Below are 13,986 nucleotides of genomic sequence, written 5' to 3'. Positions count from 1 at the left end.
AGTGTTTTAAATCCACCTTCTAGTGTCGAGTCAGCCCACTTGGAACCTCGTACCAAAAAAGTACCAGGTATTATACAGGACTTTAGTTTTTGGAAAACCAAAAAAGAGCAGTAGAGTAGAGTCAAGTTGAGCCGTGATCATCTTATTGCGAACATCTTATTGAAAAACATTAAGCACATTTGTAGGTTATGTAGGTTGTACATTGTCACAGTATGGTTGGTGATAATTATACATTTTTTCTCTTGTAAAAAAAAAAAAAATAGTCACAAATTTAGGGTGGGGATGTTACGTACTCCCTGCCCTGCTCTCTTTTTCCTCAGGCTTCTTCCCTTTTTTTTGTTCTTTTTGGCCAGATCGCCAGACTCCCATAGTTTTGGTTTAATCAATAATATTTAATTTGTGAATAAACCTGCATTTACTTTGCCTATTCTCGGGTTTGGTGTTATTAGATGTTGGAAGTCACATTTAAATTGTGTTTGTTTGCTGTGGCTGTAACACCATGCAAGGGAAAAGCATTAGCAAAAATTAGAGGAACATTGTTTACACTTTCACTTTTCCACTTGACGGTAGCAACTGTCAGCTCTCTTCAAAAACAAAAAGGTAGGTCAGCCCACACAACACACATCATACACATATTGCATTGTCAAACGTGACAACATTCACCTAATGGGCATAAACTTCAGACACTTCAACAAAACAAAGTAATAAAAAGCATCACACAATAAATGACAACTTTGAGTAGTTTCTTCATGTTACAGAGATCCATCTGCCTTGAGTGACGGCACTAATTAGTTCAAAATAGCAGGGCAAACAAAGCTTTTTCACACCCTCTACAACACCTAAATGTATTCATACGCTGACACAGAGGCAAAACTGGTGTAAATGAGGAGTTCAGAGACAAAAAACAATTCCTATTTATTGCCTCAAAGTGATTAAAAAACAAACACTAAAACAATAAAAGTCAGAAGAGTGACAAGAGGGAAAAAAATAGTGTGAAATATAGCGTTTAGCATTACAGATCCTGTAAATAACATGACTGACTGAATGATTTAAATGATTAACAAGATGTGTTAAACTCATTAAGCTTATCGAATATGACTGAAAATGTGATATGTGGAAACAGGGGAAACATGCAGGCACGATTCTACAGCCCACAGTGTTGACTGGTGTCTGTGTACATTGTGTTATTAAGCTGGACGCATTGGGAGTGTGTTCTGACTCGGGTGAGAATAATGTGCGAGGCATCATCCGACGACCTGTCATGTGGCGTGTTTGAGGATGAAGAATGGGTTTGACATACAACAACATCAGTGGAGAAATAAAACCCTCACTATCTTTGTATTGTAGCAGCAAGAGATGAAAATTACTGCAAAGTATAGAAAGTTGACTTCCAAAAAAGTCAGTCTTCTTCAATCCTGTTTACTTATGCTTGATTCGATATTTACGGACCATTTTAATTAAATCAGATAACATAAAGCTAATCTTAGAGACAATATTTTAGGTGAATTTGTATGGCTGCTCGTGTATATGTATGAAAATTTACAGTAACCAGGTTACTACAGTGCATGTAAAGTGCATGTTCTCCATTACCCACAGAGCACCACAAACTGAAGCCTCCAAATTGCATTAGTTTAAGCTCGGTGTATCTAATAAACTGGCCACTGAGTATATTTGTGACCGATTTTCAAAGATGTAAGTCTTCAGTAGCAGCAAATAGACTTGTAGCTGCAGTTTGAGTATCATATTGGTACCAGTATAAAACATGTTGAAACAATAGCCTGCCTAGGTCACATTAGATACAAAATAAACACGACTATAATAAACAACACCATCTCTCAGTCCCCTTGACAGAGCAGCAGTGTCTCTTGTGCCCTGACCGCCCAAGCGCCTGTAAAGGAGGTCAAACAAACATCCGTGCAGTGTTGCAAAGCCGCGGTGCCCTCACAAGCGCCCGTCGCGCCAACGCAAGCCTGCAAATTTATTGGGCCACTTTTGGATGTGTCAGAGCAGTCGGTGTCGATAAAGCTGGCCATAATGTTTGCCAGCCCATCACAACAGAGATTTACCTTTCTGACAGACGCATCCGGCTTTAACGTCCTGTCTGCCGTCTCGCCACCGAGCAGGTGGCAGCAACAGGAGAAGGGACGGAGACAGGACAGGGCTTCAAACTGCTTATTATCACCAATTTGACACAGTGGACAGTTCAAGTCTGACACTAGTACCCACAGAAGCCCTTTCACTCTTCCATCCATTGTTGCCCTGTTAATCAGGACAAGCCCATAACACCTCAAGTGTAAATAAGAGCAGAAGAGGGATGTAACCTTGACATCTCTGTCAGTCTCCCTTTCTTTCTTAGGCTCCCATTCTCCATCATGGACAGGAAGGAGGGAGGTGACAATGAGGGAGGAAGTTGATTGAGAGGCTCTATTATGCATCAACTTAAAGGAAGCTCCCGTGATGGATGACACAGACACCAGTCACCTTCAGAGCCTGGACGCCACGCTCCCAGCACCCTCTCTGGCAAATGACCTGAAAATCCCGCTGACATATTCAAAAAGGGCTAACTGGAGCCGGGTAGCCTTGTGCCATGTGCATAAGAGGGACAATTTAAAAGAAAGTGGTGCGGGGAGTACAGAGATGTATGGGCATATATTGAAAATCCATTTCTGTTTTTTTCAGACACCGTCTGCCTCCAACACCAGGGACAGGATTACATTATGCTCTACAAGAGTTGTGAGTATAAAGGTACAGGACATGTGTTTGACTTTAGGGCCTAATTGTTCCCCTCAGTCAGGAGATGACAATTAATTGAGGGGCGTCACAAAGACCTTGACTGCAAATTGGATTAAATAAATGTTACTACAGCCATCTAAAACTACTTCAATGTAACAAGAAGTCTCTCCAGCACATATAGACAGAGGTTACTTCATTTATGCCAATTTGTCAGTAAATTAGGTATTTTAAAATGATTAATTTTGAAATTTTTCATTAAAGAGCATTAGCAATAATACTGGATTGTTATTCAGAAACAGTATTGTCCTTCATTTAGCTTTGCAAGTATTATTAAAAAACTGTCCAAGTGGGATATTTTATAGAACTATGGCTTCAACTAATGATCGTTTTCATTGTGGATTAAAAGTATGTTATACATACAATAACACGGGCTACAGAACATAGAACAGTGGAGTTTACTTGAGTATTTCCATTTTCTTTACGTATACGTCTACATTTCAAAAGGAAAATATACCAATATACTTTTATACCAACTGGTTCATGAGTCTTTTATTTTCTTGAATCTAGAGTAGCATCTCTAATTCTGTCATAGTTTAAGAATGTCACACATTAACTACAATTAGAATGCATGTACTTAATGGAGTATTTCTATACAATGGAATTGTTATTTTTGATTGAGTAAAGGATCTGAATAGTCACTCCATGACTGAAAGAAACAAGCTGCATAGTACCACAGCAATGTTTTCATGTAAGCATGGATATGGCAGCTTATTAATGCTTTTGGATTTCCAGATAAACGGTTAGGACCCTAATTCACTTGCTTACAGTAATACATTAGCTAGGTGATTTGATTAGATATGTCAAAGTCTCAGCTGTTGCAGCCAACAATAAAAAAAAACACAACATTTTTAGGGGCCGCTGTCATCAACTCTGTCACTTTGGAAAAGGACAAACACAACTGACAAAAGGAGGAAAACAGAAAAGATTAAATGCCAAAACACAAATATATACACAGACAAAAAACGAGTGAGAAAAGAAATGCTTCCACAGCTGCATTAAAGAACAAACAATTTCCAAAGTATCCACTTGCTGCACAGCTATTTCTGTGTGGGCATTTATTCCTATTTAAGAGGCAATCTCTGCAGTTTGAGTGGCAGCAGGAGGTTTGGAGGGCAGGGGCTGCTATATTCGTGGCGCCTGGGGTCCTTCTGCTGATTCATAATTAGACGTGAACCCCCTGAGCGCCCACTCCGGTGAGGTCAGAGGGGTGAGGAGGGAGGCGGGGGAGGAGAAGGGGGCGAGCTGGCGCCCGCCTGATGGACACCAAATGAACAAATTATGATGGCCCCCGCCGGGCGTGATGGGGTCAAACGCCATGCGCCCCACCGCTGACAGTTCAATTTCCCCCCAACGCAGCCCTATTCGCTGACTGCTAATTATGAATGAAAAGTTATCAGCCTCAGCCACCCCACCGCACACACGGACAGCGGTCGGAAGAGGTTTGGGGCGGGGTGGGGAGGGTGTTGGGGATTTAAGAGGCATTTGTGAGAGATCCTAATGTCAAAATGTTATTAGAGAGAGCGGTAGCATGCAGAAACTGGGGAGAGGAGGAGGAGACAGAAGAGGTGGGTCAGAGACAGTGACTAGGGTTAATCTAAATGCCTTTGATAACCATGCAGTAATTCTCTAAAAGGGCCCGAGCGCTCAGCTGAGACAGACTCGCTGCCTCAGTGGGCAGATTGCTGAGAAATAGAAATGACACTGGGGCCAGTGTGTGTGTGTGTGTGTGTGTGTGTGTGTGTGTGTGTGTGTGTGTGTGGTATGTAAGCGTGTGCATGCACGGGGAGGGGCAAGTGTGAATAAAGCCAAGGTTATTTACCCTTGTCTATGAATCCCGATGCCCGTCATGTATTTATGCATAGAATTGACTCCAAATCAGATGTTGATGTGCAAAAAGTTCCCTGTTCTAATCTGCATTTCTATTCTCTATTACTCCATGGCCTTCACCTGAGGAGGAGAGAGTGACTAACAAGACTGGTGCTGCATAAACACTGTCCTAAGAGCAGCTGTCAGTCATCCTGACTGACAGGCGGGCACACTAGGAATATAGAGTCACTCCCCACAAAGCTAAGTACAAGAACAGACCTAGGACAGTGTGGAGGCCGTTCAAACAGCTATTAAAAAACACATTTGTCTACATGCAGGTAACCAAATTGTGTCCCATAAAAAGTGAACACCAATTCAGAGAAATCAGTCATTTTAAAGCATTAGCATAAAGTCTTAAAAGGTCCCATGACATGGTGCTCTTTGAATGCTTTTATATAGACCTTAGTGGTCCCTTAATACCATATCTAAAGTATCTTTCCCAGAATTACAGCCACTACAGCCAGTCCCACAATGAGCTTTCCTTAGGACGTGCCATTTCTGAGTCTGTAGCTTTTGAGGAGGAGAGACGGGGGGCAAGGTGGAGGTTGGGGGTGTGGCCCTGACCAACTGCGACTTTGCTCATTTGAAAGCCATGATTTCTCTCTCTCATGGGTGGGCCAAATTCTTTGGACGGGCAAAGCAGAGAAAGGGGAGGTAACCTTGCCCCTTATGACCTCATAACGGGCAGGATTAAAGATCGGCCCATTGGATCTTTCATTTTCTCAAAGGCAGAGCAGGATACCCAGGACTCGTTTACACCTATCACCGTATCTAGCCACTTGGGGACCATAGTCAATCTGGGGGAACTCATATTAATGTTAAAAAAAAACTCATTAAGTGACATTTTCATGCCATGGGACCCAAATCTTTTTTCTTCATACTTTTCCTGAAATTCTCTACTTTAGAAGAGTTTATAGGTGGAAGGTGGAGGTTAAAACTAAATCGGACAAATCACCTTTCTTACTGTCTGTTATAACTAACTGTAATGTTAAGCTAATTGACTGTTGCTATAAATGTAGCCTACATATAAGAGGGTGCTATTGATCTTGTTAAACTTTTGGCAATAAAGCAAGACGTTGTCATATGCTGCTGACATTGAAAAAACCCTCTCAGACAAATTTATATTTTGCACCATATAAATCAAATTAACTTCACAATCCAAAAAGTAAATAACTTAAACTGTAAAACTCTTTTGAATTAACATTCTTTTCACAAATGTCTCTCATTGCAACGTTTTCTCTTTCTGTATATTGTAGAAGTACAACTAACACATGATTAATGGACAAGTCAACAGTCTATCAATTAATTATTTTATTTTATTGTAAATGCAATACTTTTGGTGAAATGCATTTTTTGGACATTTTAATTCATAAAAAGATTTTTTTCTCTCCCTGAGAGACGCTTTTTTTTTTTTTTTTAAATCTAAAATCCTTAAGGTAAAATAATTGTACTTACACGTTTAAAAATTTAAATATATCTACAGTGTAAGTGTATCTGTAAGTAATCTTTTTATTGCAAAGCAGCAATTCCAAAAGAAAAGCACGAGTCAAACACCTGGATAAACGCTGGCCATTAAAAATCACCATCAGTGTTCTGAATTAAAATCTTCAAACAGCAGAGCTAGCACAGACCTGCTGGCTATGAGACATAAAATAGACACAGCAACATCAGAAAGAATGGTCTGGACATTTTCCTCCCGGGGGGGGGGCGACGACAAGATACAAAATATACAGACAAGTAGAGAGAGGAGAGAAAGGAGCCGTCACACTTGGAAAGGTCAACCATCAGATATACACAACACCGAGACACAAGGGACACAACATCTGACGGAGAGAGATGGAAGGTGACAGAGAGGAGGAGAGAGATGAGAGAGAGAGGGGGGAGAGAAATACAGTGGGTGGACTCATAGATGAGACACAGAAATAGAGTTCAAGGGTGTGGAAGAGCAAAAGACAGCCAGGGTGGGAAAGACAGACTATAAGAGATATAGGAAACAGGAAGAGCAGTTCCACCATCCTGACTGGCTATAAATATAAGAAGGCAGAAAAGGTCAGTAGTTGGCGTCTGGAGCAGAAATGTTCCACAAGGGAGAGAGGTTCATTTCACAATCTCATATGCTGCTCTGCTGTTCTGTCTGTGTCCGACAAAAAAGGAACAATTGACTCTCAACACACGTTGATGGAGGAAATGTCATGTTGTGTGTTTGGATTGCAGACACACACACCCACACAAGTATAGTATACTAACCTGCATTGTGGAGGAGATGTTGGAGAGAGAAAGGCCCTCCAGGTCGGACAGCAAACTTGAAGAGACAACCAAAGATTTCGGTGCATTTGTTGGTGCAGCAGAAACTAAAAAAAAACAAAGAAAACTGAAACGTTAAGCTTGTTAAAGCCACTATGTAGTAGTGTCATGCATTACTGTCTATTACAGTGTCTTTTTTGATGGAATGGAATTTACACATAGTGGCTTTTAATCTATGCTCACTGCTTTTCTGGTCAAAAAAGGGCCAACTACCATATAACACGTGCCCGCAGTTAGGTACAATTAGGAATCGTAGTATCAACACAGGCCTGTGTGCTTTCAATATGTACCTCCGCAAAAGAGGCTACGTTTTTGGCTTGGTTTGTTTGTCCGTCTATCAGCAGGATTATGCAAAACGTATTGGCCCAGTTTTCATGAAACTTAATGAAATGGGTGAGCAAGAGCCAAGGAAAAACACAACGGATCACAGAAGGCTTGTATCATGTGGACGCGCAAACAGTTTTGTTGACATTCCTCACAAGGGTGACAGAAACTACGCACTATAGCTTTAACATTGCAGCATTTTTGCTGCATTCATGTGGAGTCTAAATAACTGAAAAAAATGAGTTCCTGATTGGGGAAAAAAAAAAATCACACTGCATTAACATTGCAGGATAGAGCATACCTTAGCAAAGGTGTGCACTCTCAGGGTGCCCTGCTGGTTCTAGTTTCAGCAACATTCAATTTCATTTAAGAACAAAAGTGATTTATAAACTCTTTCGGGATTTTATTGGAGATATTTCTTTCATTAATACATAAGTTCTAACAGAGTTACATGAGATGTAATTGACGGCCTGGTTGAATTAAAGTGCTGTTGTTATAAGCATGTCATTTTTGTTGGGCCACAACCTATTGTTGTTTGTGAGAAACAAATCTATTCTGTAAAAACTTCTTTCACTTAAATGATGTGTATTAAATTATATATCATATATGTCTTATTTATATGGAAAGTTTGTTAGGCTTTATGCCAGCACCATGCACTGAACGTCTGGAATAGCATGGTTACATACACTCAGTAGTTTTCTTCTGGGGGCTCCTTCAGCTTCAGAGAAAATATCTGGGTCATTATATGGTAGATGCTCGACTTTCTTCTCTGGGAATTTCCTAAATTTCTCTGCCTGTCATTTGGTATTGGGCGGGTAGAATACATTTCATCTATCAGAGCTTTTTTGGAGCCTGCTGGTTATGTGGGTCTATGTGAGCAGAATTTGTGGGGAGTAAAAGCGCAACAAGCTAAACAAACTAAGAGAACTAAGGGAAACTGCAAAGTTGGGCAATAATTCTCAATGGGGCTGCTGCAGCTTTAATCTTGATAGATGTCAAAAATTGACTGATTTACAGCATGAAAGTGTAGATAAACTCACAGTCATCTAGATCCAGTAAGGATACTTCCACCTTGGAAGTCACTTCCACCTGAAAAATAAAACAAACTCGGCAACATGCTATGAGCACCACAGTAGAAGAGGACCAGGTAGAAAAATGACCCCTCAAAACAAAAAGTAGTGACATTATGTTTCTATTCAGTGGGTGAAATGTTTAAATTCTACTAGCAGTGTCTCTCATGACACATTTATCCCAAAAACAGATACTCTACATTTATATGTATACATGACCACTTATGCACAGTATCCTGTCACAACCGATACACACCACCTTGTGCGACTGCGGTCGGCTTGTCAAGTGTTAACTTGTGGGAATTACTAAACACGGCTTTAGCCAGCCCCACTACCGGCCCAATAAAAAATGCATTTAAACATACAAGCACTTTTATCACCCTTTCTCCACCCGCTCCTAACCAACCAAGGCTCCATTCACGTCACCATAACTATAAAATTCACGTCACCAGAACCATAAAATTCCACTCTGCATACTCCAGACTGAAGCAGTAAGGAAGGGAAAAAAATAAAACAGGAGGGAGTGAGGAATGGGAGTGAAAACTATCAATAAAGTTAGAGCCGTATCTTATCAGATCTTCTCTGATTGACGCTTGGTGGCGGTAATAGAGACAGAAACATTGTCAGTAAACGGAGGTCTGAAAGAGCAACAGAGAGAGACAGAGAGAGAGAGAGAGAGAGAGAGAGAGAGGGAGGGAACAATGCATAATTCATAGGCCATGACCAAATGACAAACTGTATGAAATGAGAATTTCATAGTGCAGAAAAGGAAAGGGAGATTGAGAAACAATGTGGTGAGCATAACCGGTAAGAAAAAAAGAGGCTGAATGAAAGAAAAAAGAAAGCTGATAACAGAGAAGTGAATTATATCCCACAAAATAAATTGTAATTTTGACGCTCTGGCCACATGTTTTCCAGAGGAACAACAACTCCCCGGGAGAACCTGGTCTTTATACAGTTGGAACAGAACAGAACTACAACAGGACTTTCTCCATTAATCGTGTTTGCAAAGTGAAAGTGAGCTGAAACTATGCATTGAAGTATGATAAATGCATAAGATAAAATTGCATGCAGCGTGTTGCCACGGCTACAAAGGTTGACACAAGCATTTGTTTGTTTTTAATGTTTTTATATAGAAGTACACCCCGACATTTCCAACAGTGTGGTTACTTTTCAGAGGCGACAATAGATTCCAGTAACTCGTTCCAAGTCCTGTATTATTGGATGGATGTTTTAAGCTTATTGTATATTTTGCATACATAATTTTAAGCATACTTGTTTATTCTATTTAGATCTTATTGGATATCCAGATGACCCGGAATCATAAAATAAAATCAAGAGAAACTATCATGCTATCACGAAGAGCGAACGTAGTTGCAAAAACATCAGTTCACGGAATCCTAACTTTGTTGTATTTCAGCTATTCTAAAGTCCAAGTTACAGAAATAAATTAACTTGTTATGTTAATCATTCATTTATATTTATAAAGGGTTTTCCATCGTCTTGGAGCAGTCTAATCAAGCCATCCATTAAAACAAGAGAGTATAGCTACACCTAACCACACATCCTTATAATCTGTTATTTTAAAACGAGGCGTCCAAATGCGCTATGGAGCAATCGATGCACCCTTGCAGGCATGTAGCGTCTGGCTTATGAGTCCTCAGGGATCTGATTGGCCAACATGGATTTAGGGTTAGGCTTATATTGCTGCCTGTTGCTTTGCCATGCCCTTGACAGCGCTTTCACGTTTTTGATTTAGACAGAGATTTATTTTTTAACAGTTCTTGTGTAGACCAGATTTTTGGGAGAACGAACAACGGAAAAACACTTTTTTTTAAGTACACCAACGTATGTGTGGACTAGGCCTAATGACTGATCAAAAGACTGGAAACAACCTCAGGCATCATCCTAATGAAGGAAAGATAGTTCAAAACGTCTAGTGAGTAAAGAATGGTGTAAAGATGTTGTATGGTAAAGATTGTGTGGTAAAGAGTTGTACGACAGGTTTTATTTTTGTGGCTCTCTCTGATCTGCCTCTTGCACTGTGTTCAAAATATTTCTGCTACTCGGTTAAACCATGTTCATCCTAAATCCCAATGAACCCAACTAAATCATGCAGTTACCTTGGGTTTTGACTTCACATCTCTTTTCTTCTTCTGTTGTGTTGCGGGGGAGTCTGAGTCGGAATCGTCCTCGGAGTCTGTCTCTGAGTCGGATGAGCTTTCGGCTGACGAGCTGGTAGCTTGGGCTACAGGTCCATTTCCGTTTTCATCCGAGTCACTGAAACACAGAAAAACAGCAAACATAGCCTCAGACATGGCATTATTAGAATTAATAGAATACATTCTGCACATGAAAATAATGGTACTGCACATTTACATTTAACACATACAGTTTCCATATTAATATAAAATTTGAACAAATAGGCTAAAAATCATCAGGCAAAGCAAACTTATATCTTAAATCGTATCCCTTTTCTTTTTTATTGTTCATTTGAACCAAAAGCTGAAGCTCGTTGTTGCCCAGTCAGAACAACAACGATCAATCTGTTTTTGTTTGTGAAGTTAATTCAATGTTGCATTCACTCGAAAAGATTTTTTCCATCTTTCTCCTTTCTCTTTCACTTGCTCTGTCCCTCTTCAATTTGTCCCGATAATGAGTGTTTACTCCGCCTGCCTGGGATTTTCAGCAGTTAAATTAATGAGGGGAATTGTGACGGTAACTGGCTTTTTAACTTGGGCGATGATGAAAAGCCAGTATTAATTTGGCCTACAGATTTCATTTGCTGCGAACAGGAAAAAGTGATATAAATCACAGTGGGCCTGATTAGGCCCTGCCTGAAATGACTGGGCCATAATGAGGGCATTATGCTGTGTTTGTTGTGGAAGCACTGGGGTGAGCTACTCTAATTACTGTGTGTTATGTGTGTGTGCAAGTGTTTGTGTGTGTTTGAGCACTGGGGTAAGTTGCTCTAATTATAATCTCTAATGGAGAGAACAGGGTCAGCCGGCGGCCTGTCACACAGCAAAATCTGGTACATTCTGTGGGAGTTTTGTGTGTCTGCAAGCAAATGAAGTAGAGTGTATAAGAAACTGAATTTTCCAATGTGTAAGAGTGTACGTGAGCATATTTAGTAGTAATGACTCAAATCTCATTCATCTGCAACACCAGGCTGTTAAATGACCACTCAAAAGTCATTATCCATTAGCCATGTAAATGTGGGTTACGCTACTGGAGGAAAATTCTCCTTGATTAGCTTGTTAATGGAACTCACACTAACAATATTCTAGCAGCTCTTTCAGCCAGATGTGTGTATGTATGTGAGAGACAGAGACAGAGAGAGAGAGGGACAGACAGACAGAGAGAGATAGAGAGAGAGAGAGCAAGAGAGCAGGGTTTTACAGAACAATATGTGTGTAAGACTAAAAGACTATAGGGTTACCTCCTTCCTATCTGAAAACATTGAATTGGGCTAACTTTGGTGATTAGTGAATGTGTTTACTGAACTTTGGTTGTTTGGTGTTTTTCCATCTCTTAAAGGACTAAATAATGTTATCTGGTCCTGTTCAAAATGGCATTAGATTTAGGGACTAAATGAAGAATTCTCATTTGAACCTTTCTTAATTAGGGTTAGGGTTGCACACACACACACACACACACACAAACACTCGCACACACACATAACATTTTAAAATCTTACGGTTAACTTTTAAATCTATCCAAGGATTAGCGGCAGATCAGCAGATCTGCTCCTCCTGGATGGGCCAGAAACCAGGCTCATAACCAGAGGTGATGGACCCTTTGCTGTAGCCGCCTCTATCTTGTGGAACAGTTTACCTTTTCCTATTAAATCCGCCCCTACCCTCTAACACTTTAAATCACTTTGGCTTTTCTTTCCCGTTAGGACAGATATTATTACCTTTTATTAGTTGCTATATAAATAAATTGACGTGGACATTGACATTGCTGTTGTGTAGACAGCATCTAGTTTGAAATGTATCCTGCTACATGGGGTGCTTAAGATTTACATCTGTGTTGATTCATCTTGTATCATCATATATCACAAAAACTCCATCCTCACTGTTGGTGCAAAGATAAAACTCCAACAAGTATAAGAATCTAAATTCTCTGCAATTTATTTTTTCCTGGCAAACACACCTGATGAAGCGCAAGCTGAACAGAAGGAAGTAATGCCAGACGGTGGGTTGTCATATAGATTATAAAAATGGCTGAAGTTTGTGAACAGATGTGGGTTTGAGTTTATTGATGAAGCAAAGTGCTGATAACATTTGTTGCTGACTACGGCTTCTCACAAGCACACACCTGTCTCACTAGCTAAGCAACAAAGAGGAAAAAGGTAACATCTGGACAAGAAAATTGATGCCTTCCGAGTCTCACAGACGGGAGGGGTTTAACTGTACCTGAAAGCAGCAGTTGGTTTGCTTTTCTTGTGCGGTGCCTTGATCGTCTTTTTCTTCTTTTTTTGTTCTGAGTCAGATTCACTGGAGCTCTTTTTAGATCCACTGGAACTTTTTCCAGAATCACTGGAGGTATGGTCTGACTCTTCACTGCTTTCCTCCTCACTCCCACTGCCTGACTCTGTGCAGACAAACAGATTATATGTAGTATGTCAGTATTAACTGTGTAGATAGAGAGATAGAACATAAAACATAAGTCTGGTGAATCTAAGTTATAGATTGTGTACTTTCATGAAATCAAACCCCTGTTTTTGATCACTTTTATGGTCAGGATTTTTTCAGCAAAAGGCATTCAATGTATTTACATTCTGTAAAGGCCTCTGTATGTAGTAGTTTTCATTGTTAGTGGCGGAGTACATCATTCACACCCAGGTATTCAAATTACACGTACACGCAGCATTTACATGAAATGAGCCATGCATGTAATTCAACACAACTGTTTTTTATTTTATCTCATTGATATCACCGTTCACTCTCCTAATATTGTATCAGAGCTGTATTAAGTTACTGGTAACACTAAATGAACATATCCTATAGTTGCTGCTCCACATTAATAACATTCCACTGGCAAAACGTGGGGTGGCTTTTATTGTGAAGCAGTCAAAGGTAACGGATTGTTTTAGTACAAAAAAGTTAGCACACACTGTTAATCAAAAATGTCATTTTCCATCAGTTTTAAATATTGAAAAAAGTAATGAAACAAGAAGCAGCTAACCAACCAACCAACTTCTACAGTATGTGCTTGTTGTGTGCAAAACTACTAGCGCCATGTGCAGCAAGAAATCAGATCCACCATTATTAACTTACTTCTTCATTTTTAATCTGACGTTTGTTTGGCTGCACTGTACACAGATACACCAGTTACTCCTCCGTTGTGTTTCTGACCAAGTTCAACGAGGGTTTCATGCTTTGAATTCTGGGACTAGGGCATCAAACTACACTTTGTGTTATCACCAATTATTAACCAGAAATCTTCAAGATTTTATTACTTTAATTAATCTGGGAATCTCTGTATGTGTGTGTGTGTGTGTAAACTATCTCATGAACCATTCATCCAATCTACTTCACACTTGAGTTATCCCATGAACTTGGGGGTTTGGAATTTGCAGCAGTTTGGACAGCATTGGAAATGTAATATGAATAAACTGTGA

General features: G+C 40.0%; 1 protein-coding gene across 3 annotated transcripts in view; it reads right to left on the bottom strand.

Moving 5' to 3' along the window:
- The window catches only part of ap3b1a (adaptor related protein complex 3 subunit beta 1a), a 61,608-nt gene that overhangs the window by 17,991 nt on the left and 29,631 nt on the right, over positions 1–13,986 (bottom strand). For all 3 annotated transcript variants that reach the window (XM_034896083.1, XM_034896081.1, XM_034896082.1), the window contains exons 19-22: positions 12,779–12,956; positions 10,481–10,637; positions 8,328–8,376; positions 6,907–7,010 (exon numbers count right to left, since the gene is read on the bottom strand). In XM_034896083.1, coding sequence (XP_034751974.1) covers positions 6,907–7,010; positions 8,328–8,376; positions 10,481–10,637; positions 12,779–12,956 — 488 coding nt within the window. The remainder of the gene's footprint in view (positions 1–6,906; positions 7,011–8,327; positions 8,377–10,480; positions 10,638–12,778; positions 12,957–13,986) is intronic.

This window comes from Etheostoma cragini, chromosome 16 (genome assembly GCF_013103735.1).
Source record: "Etheostoma cragini isolate CJK2018 chromosome 16, CSU_Ecrag_1.0, whole genome shotgun sequence".
NCBI lineage: Eukaryota > Metazoa > Chordata > Actinopteri > Perciformes > Percidae > Etheostoma > Etheostoma cragini.
Note: the sequence above shows the minus strand (reverse complement) of the source record. Positions and strands in the feature narration are given on the sequence as shown.